Raw genomic sequence first — 25,312 nt, 5'->3', positions numbered from 1 at the left:
CTTGTTGCCCAGGCTGGACTGCAGTACCGCAATCTCGGCTCACTGCAACCTCCACCTCCTGGGGTCAAGCGATTCTCATACCTCAGCCTCCCAAGTAGCTGAAATTACAGGCATGCTCCACCATTCCCAGCTAATTTTTTATATTTGTAGTAGAGACAGGGTTTCACCATGTTGGCCAGGCTGGTCTCGAACTCCTGACCTCAAGTATCCGCCCACCTCGGCCTCCGAAAGTGCTGGGATTACAGGCGTAAGCCACCGTGCCTAGCCTTGTTCATGCATTTCTCAATGTTCACAGAGGCTGGCTGAGGATGTGCTGGTGAGACCCAAATGTATCCTGCCTTCAGACCTGCCCACTCCCACCTGGCCACTCCCAGCCCTCAGGGAAGCTCTTCAAGTGTTCAAGGTGCCAAGGTAGGAGATGGCACAGTTCCTAAAATAATGCCATAGAAGGCAAGAGGCCCCCAATCCCAAGGGCCCTTGAGGATGCCATGGGCTGGGGGAGGTGGGTTGCCGTAGCTGGACAAAGCTTAGCAAAGCGCCCTGGAGGCGCGGCCGCCAGAGCCCCTGGGGCCGCTCACAGTAGTTGCTGCTCCAAACCTGCTTCATTTGGCTGCGCCCCACGGTAGCAGCTGCATCATGTGCCATTAAAATGTATTTTTTATCGTTGACATTTGCCAGACGCCCTCCCCATTGAAGGCAGGACCAGGAATTTGGGGCATTTTATCAGCCCTGCGGCTTCTGTTAACCCTTTGGTTTCTGTCCTGGCCGGGCCAGGCGGGCCCTCGGGTCCTCTTCCCCTCTGAGCTCCCTTCTCTGTAGCTGGGAGTGCCCTTTCCTTGGGTTGGTGGTTGGGCTGCCGCCCTTCTAGGTTTCCAGGGATGGGGCCTGGTGCTGACGCTTAATGAAAGGTTTAACCCGTTAGTGACCAGAGTGCCACGAGAAAGGCCAGAGTCAGGCTCTTCCATGGCAAGTCTTGGCCAAAGTCTTAGTCTGGGAAGACTCTGCTCTCATCGTGCCCTGGGGCACCGGGATAACTTAGAGAGCCAGCTCAACTGAGGAACGGGTGGGCCAGAACCTGGCTTGTGGGTACCGGCCTTCCCTGGGCTCCTCGGTTGAGCTGGGTGACTCCATCCAGCAGGAACCACACTTTCTGCCTTCTGCACTGGCCACGCCCCCACCAGCCCTCAGTGACAAACCTCTGGACCCTCACAAGGCGAGTACGTAACTCCCCAAACCCCAAAGCAGGTCCTGCAGCTGGGGACCTGCCGCCCAACTGGGGGCCTGCCAGGTGAGGAACGCAGAGTGAGGCTACAGGACACAGGTCCCGCCTAGAGAGGCCTTGCTATTTGTCCCTTTCCAGGACGCTGGGGATACTCCTGTGGTGAGAGGAACTGGGCCTGGAAAACACCTCCCAGCCCCTTTAGGTGACTCCATCACCCTGCACTATTCACAGAGCTGTAGGCACCCACAAAGGACCCACGTTCCCAGAAGATCCAGCAATGGAATACTTGGGAGGTGGCCCGATGGCTCCAGGAATGCCCAGTTTCTACCTGAGCACCTTTGCACATGCAGGTCCCTCTGCTGTCTTGATCTTCCTTTCACATTTTCTTCTCACCTTCTGGGCCTAACATCTCTTCTAGGAAGGCTCAGGTTCAAGGGCCTGCTCTGAACACCCAGTTCTGAAACTTGCTTCTCATGCGTTATCTACCTGGCTGTCATTCTGCATCCTAGTGGCTTCCTATTTCTTCTTTTCCCTTCAGTTACACTCTAAACTCCTCAGGAGAAAGGGCCATACCTTTTATCTTTTTGTATCTCCAGGCTCCTTTGCCCCCAGACAGGATCTAGTGAGGGCAAGGTCGGGTTTGAGAGTGGGAAGATCTGGGCCACGGCCACAAACCCTCCATGGGAACATGGGCAAGTCCCCTCCTCTCTGGTCTTTGCTTGCTCACTAAAGACGAGATCATCTCTAAGCATTTTCCAGGTCAAAAGTGGTAATGAAACATGCACAGAGACGATCTCCCATGAGCTCTATGTTCCAGCTCCTTGGCATGAAGGCCTCTCCCAGTCACTCTAGCCCTCCAAAGGTGGCAGCACAAAGGGAGAACAGAAACTGGACTGAGAGAACCCAGGATAGAGCCATAGGCACCAGCACCTCATGAAGGTTGTGCAGGACACTAGGACACGTGGCAGCAGCCTCCCTGCTCCTGTGACACCTGGACAGTCATGAGCAGTCGTGGGCTGATCAAAGCACTGGGTATCATCATCAACTCCCTTTCTCCTCACTGTCATCCACCTCCAGGTGCACTCAGTGACTGATTCCTGTGACTCTATCTATAAAACAAAAGCCTCTCCATTCCCTTTGCACACCCCTGCTTCACGCCCCACCATCTCTGGCTGGGCTGCGGGGACAGCCTCCCCCTACTTCCATGTACTTTCTCTTCATTTCATCCTGCAACACATCCCATCAGTTCACTCCCCTGCTCACAATATTCTGGGAAATTCAGGAAGATGTGCATTGCTTAAGAGCCGAGCCTTTTGTATTTCCTCCTCTTCCCCCAATATCCCCTCCTACGACTGCTGCCAGTATATAGGGCTCAATAAATGCCTTAGATCCACAATCCACCTTTGATTGTTCCCGCTTGACCCTTGGAATAAAGGCCAAACTCCTTAGCCCATCAGACAAAGTCCCTGATGACTAAGGTGGAGAGACTGCCCAACACACCTTCCGAGGCAGGGAACCAACCAGGCTCACAGGGAAACCTGCAGAGGGAAGCTGCCAGTCCTACAGGGGCAGGTGGGAGCCACTAGGTGAGGGTAACCCCAGTCATAGAGAAGTCAAGAAGGGTGCAGACGCCTTCATGATCTCTGTTCACCAGTGTCAAGTCCTGAGCAAGCTCTTCTCCTTCTCCAACCATTGGAGTCCCCATCTATAAAGTGGGGACTTTGACTAAGTGGTCCCAAAAACCCCTCCTGACTCCGACAGTCTAGAACCTCGACAAGTATCTGGAAGAAAGTCCCACCCATTGAGCCAAGGCAAGTATAAACTCGAGCCTTAGTCCCATCAGCCGGGAGAATGTGAAACCAACTCAGTGACTCACACACCTGGCTTTGCTCGGAAGTTCCTCAGGCGCCACATTAAACTACTTTGCCAGAGTTTCACATTTATATTTGCTGCAGAGGATATGGGGCCAAATGGGCCAGCCACGTCAACAACCCCACTACATGACTGGTTCCGTCATCATCATCATTTCACAGAAATGGGATTCATTATGTTCTGGCCACAATTCAGAAGCCTGTTCTATTTTAACAACTGCAATTGCGCCAAACATCCCTCTCCTCAAGAGATCGCCATAGCGCGCTTGGCCAATAAAGCCCAGATCTATCTACATTGGAATCACAGAACATTAGGGCATGGAGAGGCAGGCCATTGAGATCATTCGTGTCCAGCTCTCTAATTTTACAGATGAGGAACAGAATGCTGGTAGTGGAGACGTGACTCGCCCAGGAACACACAGCTGGTTGGAGACACAGTCTGCAGCAGGATCCAGATGGCCTGTGAGAGAGCACACACCACTCTCAACAAGCTCAGAGTTCAAGAGAAGGTGCCAATTAAACACTGTAAAGGACTTGGGTCAGCAGGCCCTACTGTCCATCACAGAACACACATTATGTGGATGCTAGCCCCTCAACAGTGTGGCTAATGTCCATTTTGTCAGATACTAAAACCAGATTTACCCTGTATCATAATTTTACTTTCTGTGACTACCTTCTCCATCATCCTTCTGATCCTCCCCAGCCCTAGCAAGAGGTTAGGACAGTGACAGGATCTCAGCTTAAACACCAAAGAAGAAAAGAAAGAAAACTGAGACCAGAATGAGAAGAGGTGCGCCCAAGGAAAATTCAAACTAGAACGAAATCAGGGAGCCCATCAGCCCACTCCAGAGGCCTTGGCCAGAGGAACCTCAGGCCTCACACCCAGGGAGCAACACTGGGGTGGTACCATGGGGCCTCCAAACCTTCCTGCCCTCTGCCACAGCAACAGCAATCACAGCTGGCACTTACTGAGCATAGCCTGTGTGCCAGGCCCTGTGCTAAGTCATTTACCTGCACCATAAAATTAGTCTTTACATTATCCGTATAAAGTAGGCATTAATTATTATTGCCCTTATTTTAACGGGCGAGGGACTGAGGGTCAGGGAGGCACAGGCATTTGCCCAGCATCAGACAGCCAGTTTCAGGCACAGCCAGAATTGGGACTAGTTTCCAAGCCTGAGTTCATACCTCAACCTGGCTGGGGAGGGTGGGACCTGATCTGGAGCTCAGGGCTTGGCACATTGTCAGGGATCAGCAAATGTGGAAGGAAAGGAGGAAAGAGGGAGATAAATAGCTCTGGGTCCCCACTGGCAAATTTGCAGCATAAGCTTTGTGGGGGACATCCAGCATAAGCTTTGGCAGGGGAAGTGGCTTTGCTGTCTAACTACCACCTCCTTCAGGAGTTTCTCATGCACTTACCATCCACCAGCACCCACTGGCTTGCCAGACACGATGGTTAGGCACTAGGATGTCACAGTGATTGGAAACCTCATGGTTTACTATCTGGTGGTGAAGTCACATAGTAACCCCGAAATTGAGCAGAAATAAGCAGTGAGAAAAAGTAGTGAAAGAAAGGCTGCATTTATCATGGTAACAAATCAGGTGACACACCTAACAAGAAACGTGCAGGGTCACTTCAAGGAAACCTGAATACGCTTGAAGGACCAGAAAACCCTTCAGCAAATAGAAAAGGATTCCTATCAGTCTTCTCTAAGTAAATTTATAATTTAAAGCACATCCAATAAAAATACAAATAAAGTCCTTTTTTTTTTTTTTTTTTTTTTTTTTTTAACACTACAAGCTTATTCTAAAGTTTATGTGAAAAAATAGACAAGACTAGCCAAGAAAACTCTGAAGAAGATCAGGGAGGCCCAGTCCTGCCAAACACTAAAACCTATTATCCAGTCTCAACAGTTACAAGACTGGCGTGTGAACAGGCACACATTCATATGGGGATTTAGTGTTCAGAAATAAGGCACCTCAACCAGGGGAGGAAAGTGGACGACTCAATTAGTGATCCTGGGACAACTGGATAGCTCTCTAGAAAAAAATAAAAATTGGATTCACACCTCAAATCAAGGCCAGGATAAATTCCAAAAGGATCAATGGTTTAAATGTAAAAATAAATCCATAAAATACTAGAAGAAAAGTCCCTTATAAGTAAAGAGGGGATTAGGGCTTTCAATAACTCAAAATCCAAAATCCAGAAGGAAAAGATTGATCAATTCAATCAAAAGCATCGGCGTGGGAATATCACTACAGGCAAAACCAAACGACAAACGATAACCTGGACATGTGTAACTCATATCACAGATAAGAGCTACATCCTCCTAATTTATAAGAGTTCTTAGAAATTGATATCAAAAACCTACAAGAAAAATGAGCAAAGGATGAGAACAGCAGTTCACAGGAGAGGAAATTTATTAAAAGAAGATGCTTAACCTTACTCATAATAAAGGAAATGCAAATTAAAGCTAAAACTGATATCCACTTTTCACCTGTCAAGCTGACAAAAATCCAGAAGTTTGTTCTCCCACCCTTATTGGTAAGGCCATAGTCAGTGGTGGAAATATATACATCAGTACAGCTCCCATGGAGGGGAATTTGGTGATAGTTTCAAAGTTACAAATCCGCGTACCCTTTGAACAGGCCATTTATCTCGCAGATATACTTGGCACGGTGTAAAATGGCATACATACAAGCTTAATCAGAAGAGCAAAGAATAAAAAAAATCTAATTCCTTCAATAAGAGCTGGCTACATGATTTCAAAAACAATCATTAGATAAAATTCTATGCAGCTGCAGACCAGGCGCGGTGGCACATGCCTGCAATCCCAGCACTTTGGGAGGCCGAGGCAGGCGGATCACCTGAGGTCAAGCGTTTGAGACTAGTCTGATCAACATGGTGAAACCCTGTCTCTACTAAAAAAGGAAAAATACAAAAATTAGCTGGGCGTAGTGGCAGGCACCTGTAATCCCAGCTATCCAGGAGACTGAGGCAGGAGAACTGATTGAACCTGGGAGGTGAAGGTCGCCATGAGCCAAGAGCGCACCATTGCACTCCAGCCTGGGTAACAAGAGCGAAACTCCACCGCAAAAAAAAATTTAAAATAATAATAATTCTGTGCAGCTGCAAAAGGGATGAGGAAGCTCTCTCTGAATGCACTATTCTCTAAGAGATATTAAGTTTACAGAGCAAGATGCAAAAAATGTTTCCATAGTATGCCACCTTTTGTGTGTAAAAGAGGGGATTCCAGATTACACATTCTGTGTGTGTGCAAAAACAAAACAAAAATGCTGAAAGGAAATTAGTAACTGTGGTTGCCTGTACTGGGGGTTGAAACAAACAGTGGATCAGGAACAAGTAGAAAGAGATGTCGTATTGTAGACATTTTAATTTATTCAATGATTTATGTTTAAAGCTTGTGAAAGTACTTCCTATTCATAAATAAAATTTTAAGATGCAAATAGGTACAAAATTACAACTTTGGCAAGTACTAGCTTGAAAAGTTGCATAGTGCTCTGACAGCATAGAATGAGGACCCCAAGCTTTCTCTCTGAAGAAGGTGCATTTGAGCTTGGATCCCGCAGCTCAGGAGTAGCTACCTAGGCAAAGAGGGTGGGAAGATAGTCCCAGGGCTAAGGGTGGGGCAGTCAGGCCTATGCTGATTATGAAGCCCAGTGGCTAGAGGAGGAAGTCACATATTTATGTGGGGACTAATGAGTGCTACTTTGTGACTGAGGAACTGCAGTCCACACCTCTAGCCCAGGGGCTAATGCGGCCCCTTCGACAGTTGGACTCACTGGGTCAGAAATCATAAACCGGCCCTCCCTCCTCAGCAATCTGGGATACCCACATGCCACCATTTCCACGTGGTGCTGCAGGATACAGGTCCCACCTATGCCCCAGTGAGGCCGTCCCTGACTTCCTGAAGCCCAGGTATTTCTAGAAGCTTATTCAGAAGAGAAGAGGAAGAAAGCTGGGGGAAGCAGCTTCCCTTCCCATCTTATGGTTGCCTGGCACAGGACCCTGCTGGGTGTGGGAAGTAGTGGCAGGCAGGAAGGAACAGTGGGCAGGCAGCTTCTGTGGCCAGAAGAACAGCAGAAGCAAAGCTGAATTCAGACCACCTGGAGGCAGCGCATCCAGCCCGAGCCCCATGGTCCTTTCTGCTCCTGCCTGGCCCAACCGCGGGACTGGAGCTGACTCCCTCTGCCCTCCTGAACCTGCCCTCCAAGGTTCGGACTGGAAAATTTCTTGTGGGCTTCTGCTGTGAAGGCTTTCCTAATCCCACAACAAAAACCCACAAGGAGTGTTCTAGTCAGAGCTCAGTCCTGTCTTTTAGGAGGTTCTGGCCATGTGGTCTGAGAGGTTCCTGTTCCAGGGCCCCATCTGCCACACAGGACAGGCTACCAGGCCCAAGACTTCAACCTAAGGTCCTCAGACTTCAGAGGAGAGCAGCATTCATGGAAGAAGGGCATCTTGAATTATAGGAAAACCCGGATTATCCCAAAATGACTGTTCCACACCCCCGACCCCGACAGTCAGGGCTTCCTGCTCTTTGAGGCCTTAATGCACCCACAAGCAGACACATGGGCTCTCAGCCACCCTGCTCATCTCCGGGGATGAGGAAATGGGGTGGCTTGGGCCCAGGGATCTCCAGGCTAGAAGGACACTGAGTCTACCTGTTGGACCCCAAGATGATACCGCAGCCACTCTCACGGGCTCTCAACTTGCCCTTTCGCGAGGAGAGAGCCCACCCCTTTGGGCAGGAGTTGGGGGTGAGGGCTGCCGATAGGAGGCAGCTGCTCAAGCTCCTGGGATACCATGAGGATCCCTAGGAAAAGTCCAAGCTCATGTGGCTGGAGAAAGTCCCTTGAGGCCTGGAAGCTTTCAGGGCAAGCTGAAAATGTAGAAGTGGTTGTGCAGATGGAAGGGCAATTCCCAATACAATGTGGCTTTTCCCCAGCCTCTTGCACTGAGAAGCCAAGAAGGGTGACTCCTTCACCCTTCAATGAGAGCTCACCACTCCCACAGGCACGGGCCAAGGGGCAGAAGAAAGTCAACATCCAAATGGGTTGCTGTGCCCTGATATGTCCCTCCATAGCCCTTGTCTGAATGGCCAGAGGCTGCTCCCTCTTCAAGGGTGCTCTAAATTGGTGAAGATACCGCAGCAAGAGCCCTGGGTACGGAAAGGCAGTGGAGAAGCCCAGGACACTGGACCGGGAAGCAGAAGGCCTGGGTCCAAGATGGTACCTGGGCCCTGCCACACCCACAGGGCTGTTGCAGCCAATAAACTGCAAGTATGGGTAAGTGTGAGGATGAAGGGAGAAGGAAGATGCTCTGCGTCCCACTCATCCAGGGAGAAAGCTGAGTTCCCGTGGGTAGTATCCCTGTGGCCAAAGCAAGGGAAGCCCCAGGCAGGCATGACAGGTGTAGCCAGGGGCACGTCCAGCATCACAAGCCCATCAAGCAGCCTCACTGGCCCTGACTCTATGCAGGTTGTCACCAACCACTCATAGACCCAGGGAGAGCCACTGAAGAGGTTAGCCAGGCTGTGAAAAGCTACTGCTAGGCTGTGAAGGCCAGAGCACTCTCTCCCACTTCCTATAGAAGGCCCAGTTTTCCATCCCTTAACCCTCTCCCCTCTCACTTTCTAGAGGTTGGAGAAAAGAGGAGTCCTCTGAGACATCCCCACAGCTGGTAGCCCTGACAACAAGCTGGCGCATCCAAGATCCTCTCCAGGCTTGGATCCCTAGGGACAAATGGCCACCCAAAGATGCAGCTCCCCCCAAGCTCTGTATTCGCCCCCCATGGGGTCTGTGTGTGTGTGTGCAGTCATAGGCCAGGTTCCCTAGCCTCCCAACACAGAGACCCTCCCTATCCTTTGAGGCTGGTGCCACAGCCTGGCCAAGCACAGGAAGTTAGGTAGGAGTTGACTGGGAACAAGGTCTTGACCAGGATGGTGCCCTGGGAGACCCAGGAAGCCCCTCTGCCTCTAGGCTGAAATGCCCTGGGGCTCGGGGAGGTGGGAACTTGGCTGATCCTCCCCACTGGAAGTCTGCCCGCCCTGTATGGGAAACCCAGTATAGGGACTCACAAACCAGATAAGTCGGGAGTTGACGGCGTTAATTAAGCATTCTCCTAGCTGCTTGTTTATAGCTCACCAATGACTCAGAAGAGAACTGAACAGATTCTGAGAAATTAAAACTAGAAGTTCGTTGCCAGTTACATACCCATCACTCAGAAAAGAAACATGGCTGGAGTTTTCCATAGGAACTATGCTTCAGAGCTGGGGCGTAAAAGCGGGACATACCTGCACACCTCGCAACCTCAGCAGCCACACCTGCATCTCGAAGCCTCCACTGCCCCTGCCCTGCACTTCCGCAGTAACCATGGGCAGTCTCGAGGGGTGGGGCCTGTGCCCTGGCGGATAGTACCAGGTCCCCAGACTTCTGTTTGCCACACACTAGAGCTAAAAATTTCCACATAAAAATCTCTTTTTTGTGGACTTGCCAGGGCCAGATGGGGAAAGAATGAGCTTGGGCAGCCTGGATGGGGCGTCAGCAGCATCCCTGGGGCTTCAGAACTCTTCTGTAAGGGCCAGGCCAAACCCAGCAGGAGCTAACACGGGAGCCAGAGCAAGGTCTTTCCTTCCAGAAGCAGGCGGCTGTCAAGCCAGGCAGATGGTACATACCAAAGAGGGGCTTCGGAATGCATCCGTGACTGTTGCTCGAAAAGGCTTACTCCTCTTGTGTTATGTTCCAGCAAGGGAAGATTTTGGGGAACTGAAGTTGAGACCTGACCGGTCACCTTTATCATCATAGCTGCCATTTATTTAGCACCTCCTATGTGCAAAGTGCTTCCTGTATACCCTCTCATTTATGTCTCACAACCATGAAAGGTACATATGGTCATCTCCATTTTCTAGACAAGGAAAGTGAGGCTCAAAAAGTCTGAAACAATTGCCCAGAGTTACCCAGCCAGTAAGTGGTGGGGAAGGAAGTCCAGCTCTCTGCACGCCTTAGAGGCTTGAGCTCCTTCCCTAAACTGGTCAGTGAGTGCCAAAGCCTGGAGCTGGATCCCGGAGTGGATTCTCCCCGTCCCCATCCTGGCCTTTCCCATCCCTAATACTGCCCCAGACTTGCCTCCCGAGGCCAGGCAGCCCCCATCCTTACATGGCCAAAGGGGTCCAGGTGGTTGTTTGTCAGCTTCAACTTCTGGAAGGAGACCAGCTGCCGCATCCAGTGGGCCCCTGTGGCAGGAGAATCCGGGTGGACATACAGCCTTCCTGGCATGGCCGGCTCAGCCTTCCCTGCCACCATCCTGCCAACAGAGCAGATAAGAGCGGGCGATTACTCCAGGGGTGGGTGAGGCCAGATTCCCTGTCCCCTCTTGGAGCAAACCCCCATTGACCAGAGAAAAAAATAGCTGCTGGTCCCACCATATTGTCAAACTAGTACTTCCAGAGTAGGAGTGAGGGACAGAGGAGAGAATGCTGAGGAGGAGACAGCAGTTCTCAATCTCCTTGATTTTACTGCAGTAGAAAAAAAAGGGAGGTTACAGGGAAATGGGATCATTTAATTGAAGGACTGGGGCTAATCACAAAAATATTGTGAGGAGCTTTAGGCACACCTGTGTATATTTACACTTACGATTTAAAAACTTTTTCTCTTTTTAAGAGACAGGTTCCCACTCTGTCACCCATACTAGTGGTATGATCATAGCCCCCTGCAGCCTCCAATTCCTGGGCTCAAGCAATTCTTCTGCCTCAGCCTCCCAAGTACCTGTGACTACAGGCGTGGAACCCATGCTCAGTTAACTTTTTAAAATTTTTATGGAGACAGGGATCTTACTATATTACCCAGGCTGGTCTCAAACTCCTGACCTTCAAGTCTTCCTCCTGCCTCTGCCTCCAGAGTAGCTGGGATTACAGACATGAGCCACCACACCTCGTATGATTCTGATTGTCACATGTTATAAATTATATTATTTAGAGGGAGCTTCTCAGAGGACCTAGACAACTCTCAAATGGCTAGTCCCCAAAACAATGGTAAGAACTTCATTGGTAGCTCTCCCCACAGCCAGAGCCTGCTCTGAGTTCTAGCCCAGAGAGGGAGAAGAAACAGAAGCATGGCCCTTGCCAGGACGTGGCCACCAAATCCTGCCTCCTCAGTCCAATCTCTCCAGCTCTGTGGCTCACCTGCCACGGAGCACAGTGTCCTGGCTGGCTGCTCGCTCCTGGAGCGCTGTTCTGAGCTCCCAGGCAGTCAGGGACTAAGGAGTTGGCCTCATGAAAGGTAGCCCAGCATTTATTTACCTGGCCCCTTTTGGTTTTATGCCTTCACCTCTCTATGTCTCCCAGCCCCTTGCCAAAGGTTCCTATCCACCAGCCCCCTGGTGGAGCCTCACTTTGTCTGGATGGCTGGAGGGGCCTGAAGCCAAGGGGAACATGAAGAAACAGGAGAGTGCCTCCACACACCAGGTAATGGCCCTGCTCTTAAAGTCCCCAAGAGAACTGCTCCCATCTTCCCCACAGTGAAGCACTGACAGAGTCTAAATCTGGCCAGTGTTAATGATTTGTCTGTCACCTGATAGCATAGTCACCAAGTCCTGACTGTCCATGGCCATAAGGAGAGTACAGACCCTTGCAATCCACCAAACTCCCAAACATGCAGCTGGTTTTCAGCCCAACCCCAGCCCCACCTGCAGCAGGCATGCAGACATTCGCTGACCACCTCAGCCTCTGCAAGGCCAGTTCCAGGCAGTGAACTCCAGCCTGCAGACCTGGGCAGTCACTCAGGTAGCTAAGAAATCCCCCAGACAAAACACTAGGTGGGGGCGTGCGGCAAGTGGGCAGTTGAGGGAAGGTGGGCCATGCGGTGAGGGGCCACTTACCATTTGTTGTCACAGAACTTGTAGCGATGGTCATCGGCGGGGACGATGTCAATCAGCAAGATGTACTTGGTCTTGGGGTTCATGCCTGTGACTTTTACCTTGTAGCTGGGGAACATCCTCCTGGGGGAGCCGAGGGGTGAGGCGGAGCATGTGGACAGAGCACCAGGAGAGGTGGAACAAAGTGAGCAAGGGCGCAGAAGGCCACTAACAGGTGCTGCCCTTTTGGCCAGCGATCCTAGCATTGGTCACAGCTGTGTGATCTGCGCAACTCACTTCCCCCTCTGCCCGCGCTTCACAGGGAAAAGGTGGCACTGGCTGCTGTCTCTGAGCCCCTGCAGCTGTCAGTCTGTGTCTAGGAGGAGAGTTTAATCCATTTCCCAAATTCACTTATCCCCTCCCCCATGATTCCCTATGACTTGGGGCTAGTGCCTGTGAGCAGCTGAAGCACAGAGACCCCAGTCAGGATTGTGGGAGCAGATTCTGACGCCAGCCTTGCTGCCTTAATTTCCCTCCTGTCCTTTGCCAGCCCAGACACAACTGAAGTTCTGGGGTGAAATTATAGGAGGCCGGAAACCCCCATCAGCTGCTTCCACAAATAATGGGCTGCCTCCTCTGGGTCATGCCTCTGTGGAAACCTTTAGGCCTAAAACCAGCTCGCGGGAAAACAGGAGACTGCCGTCCAAAACCCTGCTAGGTTTGGGTTCTTCCAGTGTATCTGTCAGGGGTATTTCTCCCTGTGAACACCTCACCCGGACCTGTGCACCCTGAGTATCAGGGGAAAGTCGGTCCAGAAGCCTCATGGATAAGAGAGGGCAGGGATTCTGAAACCACTTGCCATGGTCACAGCCTGGACCCCGTTGACAAGCCTTAGGCAACTTACTTGAACCTCTCTGTGCCTTGGTTTCCTTATATCTAAAACAAGGATAACATTACCACCTATCTCATAGATTGCTGCGTGAATGACCACAGACCCCTGCTGCACTGCACCCTCAGCAAAGTAAATGGAGAAGTAGTATGACCTACTTCTATGAAAATGGGTTCACCAAAACCCAGAAAGTTTGCCATTTCCTGCAGCCCATGCTGAGGCTGTCCAGGGCCTTGAGGTTCAGGGCACATTCCAGAGGGGGCTTCCGCACACCCCTCAGCACATACGCACACACAACAGCACAGTGCATACACAAACGCGCTGGGTACAGCTCCCTCCCCTGGTCACTAGGTCCCCGACTTCAGCAGAGGGAAGAACAGAACTTCCTCACCATTCTCCTCAGACTCCATCCCCCACCCCCAGCTGATCTCCCACAAAGGTGTTCCCCAAGAGAAACAGGATCCAAACCCAGCTGAAGACACAATGAAGACACTAAGCCCCACTGAGCTGTGCCACTGCCCGGCTGGTCCACTCTGGGACAACCAGCAGGTGGTTCTCTGCCTCTTACTAACCCAAGACAGTATGGGACCCTGGAGAAGCTATCCAAGATGCCACAAACAGATTATCAGAGGCCCCTATTTTGTCACCAGGGGCACCAGCTTACCTGGACAGGACAGGGCTTCCAGAAGGGATCAAGGACTCTATAAGCTGGCAGGCCCTAAGCCCAGGCCAGGACCCCGACTGAGGCAGAGGGTTCACTTCCTTGCCAGCCCACGCCCCGTCCAGCCCCACCTGTGCCCCTCTCTTGCCGGAGGAGAGGCCTGTGCAAGCACTACAGGGCGGGGAGGTGGGGATGTGGGGTGTGTGTGCCCAGGCACATGTGAGCGGGTGTGCGAGTGCGCATGTGTGGATGTGTGCGTGCCTGGAGGGAGGAGGGAAGTTCTAGCTGCAAGTCTAGGGACTTATAAACCGTGTGGAAGAATTTGTCTCAGATGTCAATTGAAAGCATTTTCAAATGTCCACCCCGCCCCCTCTCCAGGAATGGGGGAAGTGAGGGGCTCAGGAACCCAACCCTGCCTCCCACTTACCAGCCCTGCTATGGGGCCTGGGGGCGCAGCTGGAGCTTGCACCACCCTTTCCCGGCCCTGCCTCTCTCCTGGTGGGCCTACAGCTGAAGCAGGAAGGGCAGCAGCTGCCTCACCTCCCCCTTCCCTGGGGTGAGGCCAAGAATCCTGCCCCCTCCAGGCCACCATTTTGTAACTGCCACAGAAACAGCCACAAAATGGGGCAGTTCTGGCCATACTTGGGCTGGCCTGGCACCGGGGCCCTGCACTCAGCTTGTCTCCTGTCATCATTCCAGGTGGCAACAGTAGAGGGCAGCCATGGCTTCCCTCCAGGGCCAGTGTCCACACAGGGGGCTGGGAGCGAAGGGCTCTCTGCCACTTTGGCAGGCATCATAGCCTAGGCTGAGAGGAGGCTAAGGGGCCCTGGCCTTCCCCTCTCCTTCTCCCTGCTGGGCTTCATCTCCACAGCTCAGGAGGCCAGGCTGACACTGACTGAGTGCTTTCGGCAAGGCCTTTGAGGAGGCTGCTCTCTGTAGCCCCAGCTGGTGTCTTAGGACGTGGCCCCTCCTGGAAGCTGATCATAGGCCAGATTCCTGACTGATAAGGAGATGTGGCATCCATGCAGGAAGGGGGAGTACCTACCAGCCTCGCGTCCCCTGCCCACCAGTTCCCCTCTATCTAAGGCATCAGCGCTCAGGAGCTGAGGGACTAGGATGTCTGGTCTGAATGGGGAGTTCAAAAGCCCTCTGCTCGGGGCTGAACTGCCTCAGGCAGTTCCATTGCCTTCAATGCAACAGATGTCTAGGTCTTGGCAGCGTCCAGTTGGGGGACTGCTTCTGAGCCATGCAGAACCCACTCTGGGGTGGGGTGGGGGGCCCTAAGCACTATCATTTCCCTGCCTAGGTGGCTCCAGAAGGAGGAAGGGTCCACCCAGGGTTGGGGAAGGGCTGCCTGTGAAGGTGAGGCCCTCTCTGTCCCCTCCATCGGCTTCCTGCCCAGGTCGAGGGGAGAATTCAAGGCCTCATGGGCATCTGCCCTTGGGTTCCTGAAGGGACTAAAGTTGGTGCCTAGATGCCTGACTTGGGGGTGTTCACCAGAGTGTCATGCCTCAGGCGACAGAGGCCAGGCTGGGTTTGGGAGCTGTGACTTCCTATGAGCTCTGCCTCTCTAATGAAAGGTTTGAAATGATGGAGTGAGATGTAAATTGTTTCTGTGATTTATGGCATAGAATGTACCTGAAAACCAACACCCTACGGTGGAAAGCAACGCCTCCCTGTTTGTGTGTTGGGGTGGAGGAGGTGACCAAGAAGGAAAGCACTGCGGGTGCCGCCTGTCTCCACACAGGCCCTGCCACCAGCGCTGGCGGTGACGCCCGCCTGTCCCCAACACTCTGCCCTCTACCTCTGGGTCCGCCCCGGCGAGCCCTCTCCCTGCGCGTTCCTCCGCTCCCCTCCCTGCACCCTCTCTCTACGCCCCCCACCCTCTCCCTGCTCCCACCCCGTCCTCCTGTCCCTCCCTCTTCTCAGCCCCTCGGCACCCTTTCCACTTGCCCGGCACCTTCTCTCCGCGCCCCAAGCGCCGTCTCCATGCTCCCCTAGTTCCCCGCGCCCCGTCGGGATCCCGCGCCCCCAGACAGATGGGGGCTCCCCCCGGCACACGCGGAAACGGCTCCGCCAGGGGAATAAACAAGCCGCCTGCTCGCCGGCCCGGGAGGAGATGAAAGCCCGGGGCTTCTCCTCTGATCATGAAACAGGCTCTGAAAGGGTGCGGGGCTGGAGCCTTTATCTATTCATACTCGGAAATGGCTTTAGAATGAACTGCTAAGATAAGCTTCCTCGGACATTTCTCGGTGTTGGAGGCGTGCGGGGCGCGGGGCAAGGGTTCGGGGCTTTTTTTATTCTGGCAACAAATCCATAACTGCGAACTCACTGCTGAGAGGGAACACGCAAGTTCTAGCTGCGCTCCGAGAGCCCCGGGAGCTCCCCGGCCAAAGCGGTGGCCAAATTCAAGGCGCTTATTCGCAGCGCCCTTCCTGGGGAGAGGGACAGAGACTACGGGATACCCCTAGATTCTCTCCACCTGGAGGGTCCCCCAATCCCCAACCCCTCTGCAGCCCCGACTTTCTCGGAGGTCCCTGGGGACTCCAGTAACAGCTACACGGACCCTCCCTTAATGTAGGGGAACACCAGCCGGAAGGGGTCAGAAGTCTAGAGAGTGGTTTCAAGCGTGGGGATGGCGCTGACTGGGTAGGCACACAAGGATTCTGGGGCGGTGGTGGTGGTGATCTATTTCTTTATCTGGATGAAGGTTACACGAGTGTGTTCATTTTGTGCAAGTCTGTAAAGCTGCATCCTTAAGACGCGTGGACTCTTCTGTAGGAATGTTCCACTTCAATACATTTAGGTTAAAAATTATATATGTGTGTACACATACACAGGCGCCTTGGAGCCCAGAGTCTGAAAAGAACCCTACAGCAGTAAAACGGCAGGGGTCCCCTGAAAACCCTTTGTTTCTCCAATCCTGATGTGAGGGTGGGGGCGGGCACTCTTCAGGAGGAATCCTGGGTGTGCAGGGAAGAGCCCAGAGCCCAGGGCCCAGCGTCCAAGGCTGGGGTTAGGAGTGGGGCTGCTGGTGCCACCTACACTGAGACCAAGCCTTTTATAGCCAAGTGAGTTGATTTTGAAGCTAATAAATCGATTTCCACATTTCACACACACATACACAGAGGCATACACACACAGTTTTCGAATTCACCCAAAGCATATTTAAGAAATCTTTTCCCTGAGGGAGGGGCAGGGGTGAGAGTGTGTGGAATGGATGTTGTTTTGGAAGATCAGTTGCTTCTCTTAGATTTTTTTTTAAGGCACTTCCTTCTGATAGACTTTTGCTTTCAGAAAATACTTTAAAAAGAGATCAAAGCACTCTCTCCCCAACCCACTTTCCCAGTGTCTTCAACCCTTACTTCTCTTATCATCCACGCCACTGGGCTCTGACGCTCTGTATACAGAGTGAGGGCAATTGGCTTTGAAGCCTCGGATTAAGCCGGGCCAAATCCTTGCCTCAGAATAACAAACAATACAGGTTCAACAGGAGTTCTCATCGGTAGTTCATTTTTCAAACGCAAATTCACTGTCACTAACACAAGCAACATTGAACTCAACAGGCTATGAAGGCTGATAGTGGAGATTTATCTGGTGGCAAAACCATGACCTAGGAGTAGGGCAGTGAGATGGTTAGGCAATTTTCATTTCGGGGAGGTTTATATTTGAATTTTTTTGTGGAGCTCACTTTTATCTATGTTTGGGAGAAAATGCAGTTTCTCACATGTATCAAGCTTGGCAGGGATGTGGGGAGGCCAAGAGAGGGATCCGCTGTCTGCGGTTATCAGCATGAACCCTCTGGACACAGAGATCCAAGAGACTGAGACAGGCTGTGGAGAGCTGTGTCCCCCATTTCACACCTGACATGGAGGTTGCTGCGTATTCAGAAACTGGTGGCTCCCACCGTGGTTGGCATTTTATCCACCAGGCCAAATTGTTTGGCAGTTCAAAGTCACTATCCAGTGACAGGGATTCTTCTCTCCGTTGACCTTCAAGACTCTCAAGGACCCAAAGGGCTAAGGTAGGAAGAAAACTTGTGACCCGAGAACTCAACCTGGCTTGAGAGCATTCTGGCTCCCCTTCTCCAGGGCCTGCTCCTGCCCAGCCAGATGGCAGTTATCATGTCCCTAATCAGCCAGGGTCTCTAGGGCAGAGCCACAATCCACACTGAATAGGACCCCGTAAAAAAGCAATCAAGGGAACTTATCAAAGTAGGGGTTGTGTTCTGGGGGTGGGGTGCCTCATCTGTTTCCCTGTGTAGACCTGGTAACTGCCTCACTTCCCTTCTCTGGAGTTTGGTGTATGTTCTCTTGGTTCTCCTCCAGCTCTAGCCATCTAGGAAGCTATGATTCCAGGTTTAGCAGCAAGGCCCAGACTGACAAATGGAAGTGTACCAAGAAGGGTTCCAGTAGAGGCACACAGAATTTGGGGAGCGGGGAGAGGCACTGGACAGGAAGTTGAAGAACCACAGCTCAGTAAAGTAAATCAGAGTAAATCAGAGCAATACAGTGGTTGCTGAAGAAGGGGGCAGCTATGAAGGAGGAAATGGGGTCTGTGAGGGGTGAGGGGTTGGGGGCATGAGACTAGTGATTTTCTTAAGAACCAGACCCAATGCAAGGATAAGTTTCTGCCAGAGAAGTGAAAGGCTGTGATGGATCCATAATTGGCCAACATCATCACAGCCATTTTAAAAATATTATCATAATTCCCTAAGGTCCATCTCTAAGCCTCAACTAGGATCAAGCACAAACATCTACCCGAATCTGGCCACCTCTGGAAGTGTATGTATAAGTGTATGTGTTGGGAGAGGGAGGAGGAGGACCTATGCAGATGCAGGAAACACCACTGAGGAAAACCATAAAATGCCTTTTGTTTAAAATGCCAGAGGCCAGACATGCCCGGAGAACATGCTGACCAGTTATTTTCAAGAGACAAGGTTATTTCTGCTGCCTAAAAATGGAAGTTCTGAACCTTTCTCTTTGTTACCTTCTTTCCACACCAGCAGGCACAAGGAATAGCCCCATTCCCCTTCACACTTGATCAAGTGGATTACCTATTTACCAACCATCATCCATGTGATTCCCTGGTTTGAGTCTCACAGTGATAGAAAAGGAAAGGACAGCAGATAGGTCTACGGTCACCATTTCCCTGACACCACTGAGCTACAAGGAGACTGTGACTTGCCCAAGTGCACTCAGCCAGAAAGAGGCAGGGCTTGTGACACCTGGATTCCACTGTCCTCAATGCCTACTCCATGTGGCACCTCTGCCAGCCCCTTCATGAGTCTTCCTTCCCTATCTCCATCCCCAAAATGCAGCAAGCTCAGGCCCTAAAATAAACCTACTTTCTCCCTGATAGAGGCCCTGAGTGGTGATGCCACCTCCCTGGCTAAGACCTGAGGGTGGGCAAGTGCCCAGACCTCCACCCTCAACAAAATAAAGGAAATTTTATAAGGCCTGCCAGTGAGCAGAGACAGGAAGGACCACAGCACCCCACACACTACACACAGCAAACCAACCGACTTTTTGTTTCCTTTGAATAGTCTATCATTCCCTAAGCGGTTCAGCAGAGCTGAGTTCTCTAAAAAGTAGAAGAAAATACTGAGTGGGACGCCAGACACTTCTCTAATTATTGCTAATGTTATTCACTAGCACTTCTTGTGTGCTTGCATGTGTCAGGAACTCAGTGCTTTCCATACAATGTATGAGGCAAGACCTGTTCTTCTACAGATGGAGTGGGGAGGGTGCTTAAGCAGAGACCCTTAAGTACCTTGTCTGAGGTTGCACAGATGAAAGTAGCTGAGTTGGAACTGGATCCCTCACCCACTGTGTTCTGACTCCCAATTCCTGGCACTCGAGATTTCATCATCTTATTCCTTCAAAATCTCAATTATGAGACACATGCAGGCAAAGGGACATTTTCACACCTACTCTGTCCCCAGGGACCGAAATCAAGTGTGTGTATGTGAAGGGGACAGAGTGGGTGGGGAGGGAGTTCCTGAACCTGAACTTGCCAGCGTCTCTGTCTACAGCAATCCGCCTTCACCTGATAACCGCTCTCCTCCACACTCCTGCCCCCTCCCCACCAGCCCCAGTGAATCTCTCACTCATCCCCCAGTGAGTCTTCCTCCTCTCATCCTCTCCTCCCTGTTCTCTCCCACAGACACCAGCGCATTTTAAAGATGTTTCCACTTTATAAATCATCCTTTTCTGGCAGCCACCGAGAGCCGCTCCCCCAACACACAGGGAGCCCAACGTGGTGCTTTCCCGTTGGCCTGAGATGGGGATGGAAACAGAAGAGCGGTGCCCCTGGGATGAGAAACTTGGGGTTCGAGTCACTCACGAAAATGTATGAAAACCGAAGGGCATAGTCTAGTTCCCTCTCCCCATCTGCTGAGAGGCATCTCTGGGTCCGCAATCAATGCATTCCTGAGAAACCTCCTCAGGTCCTCAAAGAAAGGAGAGCAGAGTAGCCCCCCAGGGGGCCAAAAGTGCTGGAGCTGGGACTCTGGGCGTCGCGATCCCTGTTTGGATTCATTTGCATAGCGCTGCCCCTCCCTCTCGGTCTTTCCCGCAAGCCCCGGGCGGCTGCGGTGGCCCCCTGCGGGCTTTGGCGGCCCAGTCCCAAGCTGCGGAGGGAGGTGGCACTGAGACTGGAGGAGGCAGAGAGGACTCCCACAGGCCACCAGGCTGGGGCCGAGAGGACTTCTAAGGGACCCCCCTGGTCCCCGTTGCTCCCCACCGCCATCCCCGGAAGTAAATCTCGCAGCGCTGACCTGCCCGCCTTGGTGATGATCATCTCGGTGCCGGCCTCGTGGAACTTCTTCCAGAGCTCCTTCTCATGCAGCCCCACCTTGATGTTCTCGATGGTCTGGGGATGGGAGGGAGAGAAACTTGTGTCTGCCTGGCCCAGGGCTCCACGCGGAGCCTGAGGAAAGATGAACCAGACCCGAAGAGCTGTGCGGAACCCTGCCTGCCCGGAGCCCACGGCTCCAGATTTCGTTTCACAGAATGATTTTGAACTATTCGTGAATTTAAAAGAATTAATCGGTGGCTAAAACTCCCTCCTTTGAAGCTGCACCTACGGAGGAACCCGCAGAGGACACACATAGTGGCCAGCGCAGGTTAGACGACACTCTTGCACACTCATGAACGTTTCCGTGGCGGGCCATCACCACAGGCTCCCCGGGCAGACACAGACAGGGAGAGGCGCACGCACCCTCGGCCAGGTGCGCGCCTGCAGATAGTGCACACAGATCCCCAGGCGGCATCCCGCGCGCTGTGATCGTTCGATTATCACTGTGAAGCCCTCGACGACGTCCCAGGGGCCTTGGAGCCCCGCAGCGGCTCCCGTGCGCACCGGCGGGGTCGCCTTCTCTTGCCCGCCGTTCGGTCCCAGGCCCTCTACGGGTTGTTGGAGCTGGACACTTGGTCAAGGCTCGCTCCGATGCTCCGGGGGTCTCCTTCGTTCTTACTGCCCCTCTCCTCTATCTCTAGCTCTAACTCTTGCTTGTCCCACAGTAACCCCGAGGGCTCAAAGTGGAGAAGGACCCAGAAGGCAGATAAAGCGAGCCCTGTTCAGTGGAGAACTAACAGGCAGACCGTCCTGAACGTAGCCAGGTCCCCCTGAAAGCGAGTCCTGTCGACGATCGGACGGAATGACGGACACAGGCGACCCCGCAGACAGACCGACGCCCGACTTCTACCCGACGGCTGGCGCAGCCCTACCTGCTCCGCGGCGGCGGCGGCGACGTCGGCCCCAGGGCCAGGGGTGCTGCCTAGCGCGGCTCCGCTGAGGCCAGGCGCTGCCAGCGCGGGCTCGGGGGCGTTGGCTGCGCTGGCCTCGCCGAGCGCTGGGCCCGGGGCCCGGAAGGCCTCCTCGCTCTCGGACAGGCCCTTATCCTGCAGCATCTCCTGCGGGCACAGCACACAACGAATCACTCGCCCAGGTCCACACTCGCCAGAGGCCCCGCAGCCCTCTCCAGCCGATCCCGGGACTTCGTGCGGGGCGCGGAGGCCGCCCTGGAGCACGTGGACCCCGCCCCCTCCTGAGCTGGAGGAGGGAGCCCGCAAGGAGGGCAGGTCCCTCGCCTCCTCCCTTCAGGCTGTGGACCTGGGAGGGTCTGCCTGCCCCTGGGTGTGGGGTTCTGTGATGAGTAGGTCTAGCGGAGGGACCGCCCTCTCAGCATTGCCACAGCTGCACCCCGAGTCCCTCCCTCCTACTGGGCTCCAGTGGAGCCTGAGGCCTGGGTCTTCTCGGTTGTTCCCCAATAACTGGGGTCCAGGCCTCTCTGTGGGCCCAGGACAACCAGGACACTTCCCGGCCATGCAGGAAAGGAGAGCCAGGCTGGAGGGTAGGGCCCAGGCTCCTGCAGCTCCATACCTGTGTGCAGAGAGGTCCTCGGGCCCTCAGACCCAGCTCACCCATCTGCCCTCACCCAACCCCTCAGACAGCACTGAGGTAGAGACTTCCTGAACCAAAGGCTTTCACTCCAACACAGTCCCCGTCCACACACATCCTCTTCCCATTCTGGCACAGACATGCTCACACCGAAACACAGCCCCTCACACAGCATCCCACCCGCCTGAGCAGCCACACTCTCCTGGGTGACTGATCAGGTTCTGCCCTTCGCCCAGGCCTCCCCTGCCTGGCGCTCGGGTTCAAATTCACAGGCTCACTCAGGCACACTTTAGCGCCACAGGGCTCTGCTTTGGGCCTAAAGACCCACACCCTTCCCAGCGAAGGACCAGGCCAGTAGGCTGGGCCCATTCACAGGAACCTCTTAGACCTGCCTGGCACAGCTACATTTCTTCGGGTGTCTTGGCTGATTCTCTCGCCTAGGCAGATGGCTGCTCCCTGCCCGAAGCATCCCTTAGGGGTGTGCCCGGCTTGCTCTTTCCACCTCCCTGCTCTTCCCCATCCTGCTGGACCTGGGCGCTCCAGCGGGGCTCTCTGTAGGTCTGGCGGCCCCTCTTGAGGTGGAATGCTCCGCCTTTCTCTTCCTACCTTCTTCCCGTTCTCCCGGGGCCCTCCTGGAGCATCCCCGGGCTCAGGCCTCTCGCCCATCCTGTTCAGAGGCCTCCTCATCCCGAGCTCAGACTTCGACTCCCAGGGCCTCGCAAAGTAAACAAGCCAAGTGCAACCGAGGAGATAAAAAGGGGCCGGGGCCACTCCGGGTTGGGAAAAACCCATAAAGATAAGTCTGACAGGCGGGCCGGTCTTCGGCCACAACCCGCAGAGAGTGAGACTTGCTGGACATGGCCAGCGCTAGTATCCGCCTCGGGCCACGTGCGAACGCGGGGCCGAGCCTTGGAAACCCAGGAGTCCCCACACAGGGGGACGCTGCCCCAATAGGGTAGCTGCCCACTCTGGCCAGCGCGCTGGGTCCAACTATATCTAGGACCCCGGCGGGATCGGCGCCAGCGACCAAGCGATCGGCTGGTCCCAGATGTGGCGGCCTGCGGGGTCGCAAGGAGGGGCCGTCTCGCGCTTGGCCCGCATGGCCAATGGGTCCTCTGCTGGGCTCTCTCACACCCGGAGCCGTGCAGCGGAGCCCTGCGGCTCGCGCCCTGCGCTCTCAGTCCTGCCGGGTGAGGAGCTGGTTCACCGCCCGCGTCCACTGACGCGGGCCCCACAGCTCGGACTGGGCACGAGGCCTGCGCGGTGTTCTCCTTCCGAGGCCCAGGGTTTGCCTCTTCCTTTTCTCTCCGCCACGAAGCCACATCCCAACCTCGCGACAGCTTGCCCCCTTCCCACCAATTTCCTTTTTTCCCCACCCGGCTGGCCCGGGGCGGCCGTCCCCGCGGTCCTCTCGGACCTCGAGCTTGGGCGCGCTCGGCCGCCCACACCGCGGGGTCCCGCACTCAGCCACGGGTAGCGGTCCGCGCTGGTCTTTCACATCCACTCCTCCGCGCCGCAGCCTCCGCTCCCTTTGCGATGGGGTATGTTGCTTTCAGTAGCCTCGTTTTCCAAAGACGACAGCATTTTTCTTTTCACTTTTAGGTTACTGGGGGTATGTTTCTTGCACTAGGGGAATTGTTAATATTTCGTACTGTTTTTTAATATTTTAATTGTCCTTATTATAAGAGTAGTATTTTGGTCAGTAGTATTTTGGAACTTTGAGAATATCCTATCGCGTGCATTATTACTGCTTTGTATCTTTAATACTGTATGGTTAAAGTCCTGGTTTGATTCGTTAGCTTACTGTTACTAAATTTGTTGTTTTCCTGACACACTTCAGGGTCGCCTGGCACATTCATAATACTATTACCAATATCTAGTTGACATAGTGTACAATAGGTCACGTTAATCTATTATCATTTTTTAATTTTTGCTTTATATCCCTAATACGTTTCCGTCGCTTGCTCTTCATTTTGTTTATACTTTGCCACGCTATTTCAATAACTTCTTGTTTACCATAACTTGTCATATAACTGTTCTGAAAATTCATGTTAATTTTCTTCACATCCTTATAATACTTCTTGTTATCTAACCACAATTTGTTTTGTTAGGCTTGCTCATAACACTCCAGGTATTATTCTTCAACACACCCTGACAGTATCTTGTTACTTTGTCATTATTTGTAATGTTACAGATCTTAACTCGCTAGTTATTTTTCATCACATCATTACTTCTTGCTGTTTTGTCATACTTTGTAATATTGCTGTAGCTCTTAATACTCTGATTATTTTTCATCACATTGGTACAATACTTCTTATTACTCAACCATTATTTATAATGTTCTTGTGACTATTAATACATTGGTCATAAATTGTCATATTACTCCAGCAATTCTTGTTAATGTGTCTTTATTTACATTACTATTGCTCCTAAGATTTTAGTTAATATGTTTTAATAGTTCGCTAATCAATAATACATTATATTATTATATCACTACCACTAATAATATTTCCCTTAATAGTATTTTCATTGTTCATCTTTCTCCTACAGTTCGTTTCCTAGTTTCCAACAGTTCAGAAATTTGTTACACTATTACTATACGTTATATTAGTGCAATTGGCTTTAATACAACAGTCCTTACATTGTTCCTCCATTTAGAATTACTTTGCTTTAATCTTTTTAAAAATCGTGATTACTATTTTCACTTGATTCAGCTTGACTCTGAAAGTTACTACGATTGTATTATTTGAAAGTTCACGTGTTATATCAGTTATGCCGATTAGCCCTTTCTTTGGTAATTATTCACATTCTAATAATCTTTAATCATCGATCATTATTTATATATAATGTTCCTTGTTTTAATTTTGACTAGTCTTGCATCAAAGGCTCTGAGTCCAGTGTTCTGATCGCTCACATTTCTACATGAATTTTCGCTTCAGTACCGGCCCTCTTCCTTGGCCTTGCATATTCTGCAAACACCAATTTCCAGGCCACCGCTCCGCCTGTCATGGCCTTGTTCTTAGGGTGCTGGCGCTATCGATATTTCCATGCTCTTGGGTCCCTAGACCCAATTCGTCGCGTTACACAGAGAGAACGGCTCGTGCCCCAACAACTGGGTGTCTGGCCGAGGCGGCGGCCCGACCCAAGGCACTTCGCGCAGCCTTCCTGCAACTTTGACCGCCCCTGAAGTTCTTCTCTGGGTCGCGAGACTCGCCCCTTTCCAGCTTCTCCTCCTGTCCGACCCCGCAGCCTAACCCTGAGCCCCTGTGGCCCCAGCCCTGCACGCCCAGCTGGTCCCCACTCGGCTGGAACCAACACTCACCCTAATTGCGGTGCCGCATGCGGAGGCGCCAGCGGCCCGAGGTCCCCTGCAGGTTCGGGTCCGAGGAGCGCG

At 52.6% G+C, this 25,312-nt stretch overlaps 1 protein-coding gene across 2 annotated transcripts in view; it reads right to left on the bottom strand.

Annotated features, from left to right (window-relative positions):
* The window catches only part of TBX4 (T-box 4), a 32,634-nt gene extending 7,328 nt beyond the window's left edge, over nt 1-25,306 (bottom strand). The window contains exons 1-5 of one of the 2 annotated variants that reach the window (XM_011979155.1): nt 25,241-25,306; nt 21,246-21,431; nt 20,294-20,388; nt 11,990-12,109; nt 10,270-10,417 (exon numbers count right to left, since the gene is read on the bottom strand). In XM_011979155.1, coding sequence (XP_011834545.1) covers nt 10,270-10,417; nt 11,990-12,109; nt 20,294-20,388; nt 21,246-21,428 — 546 coding nt within the window. In that variant the 5' untranslated portion in view covers nt 21,429-21,431; nt 25,241-25,306. Of the gene's footprint in view, nt 1-10,269; nt 10,418-11,989; nt 12,110-20,293; nt 20,389-21,245; nt 21,468-25,240 lie in introns of those variants that run through there. The other variant, XM_011979156.1, reaches the window with a different exon arrangement.
* Nucleotides 25,307-25,312: the final 6 nt, after the last annotated feature.

The sequence above is a fragment of the Mandrillus leucophaeus genome, unplaced genomic scaffold (assembly GCF_000951045.1).
Source record: "Mandrillus leucophaeus isolate KB7577 unplaced genomic scaffold, Mleu.le_1.0 Scaffold20, whole genome shotgun sequence".
In the NCBI taxonomy this organism is placed as follows: domain Eukaryota; kingdom Metazoa; phylum Chordata; class Mammalia; order Primates; family Cercopithecidae; genus Mandrillus; species Mandrillus leucophaeus.
Note: the sequence above shows the minus strand (reverse complement) of the source record. Positions and strands in the feature narration are given on the sequence as shown.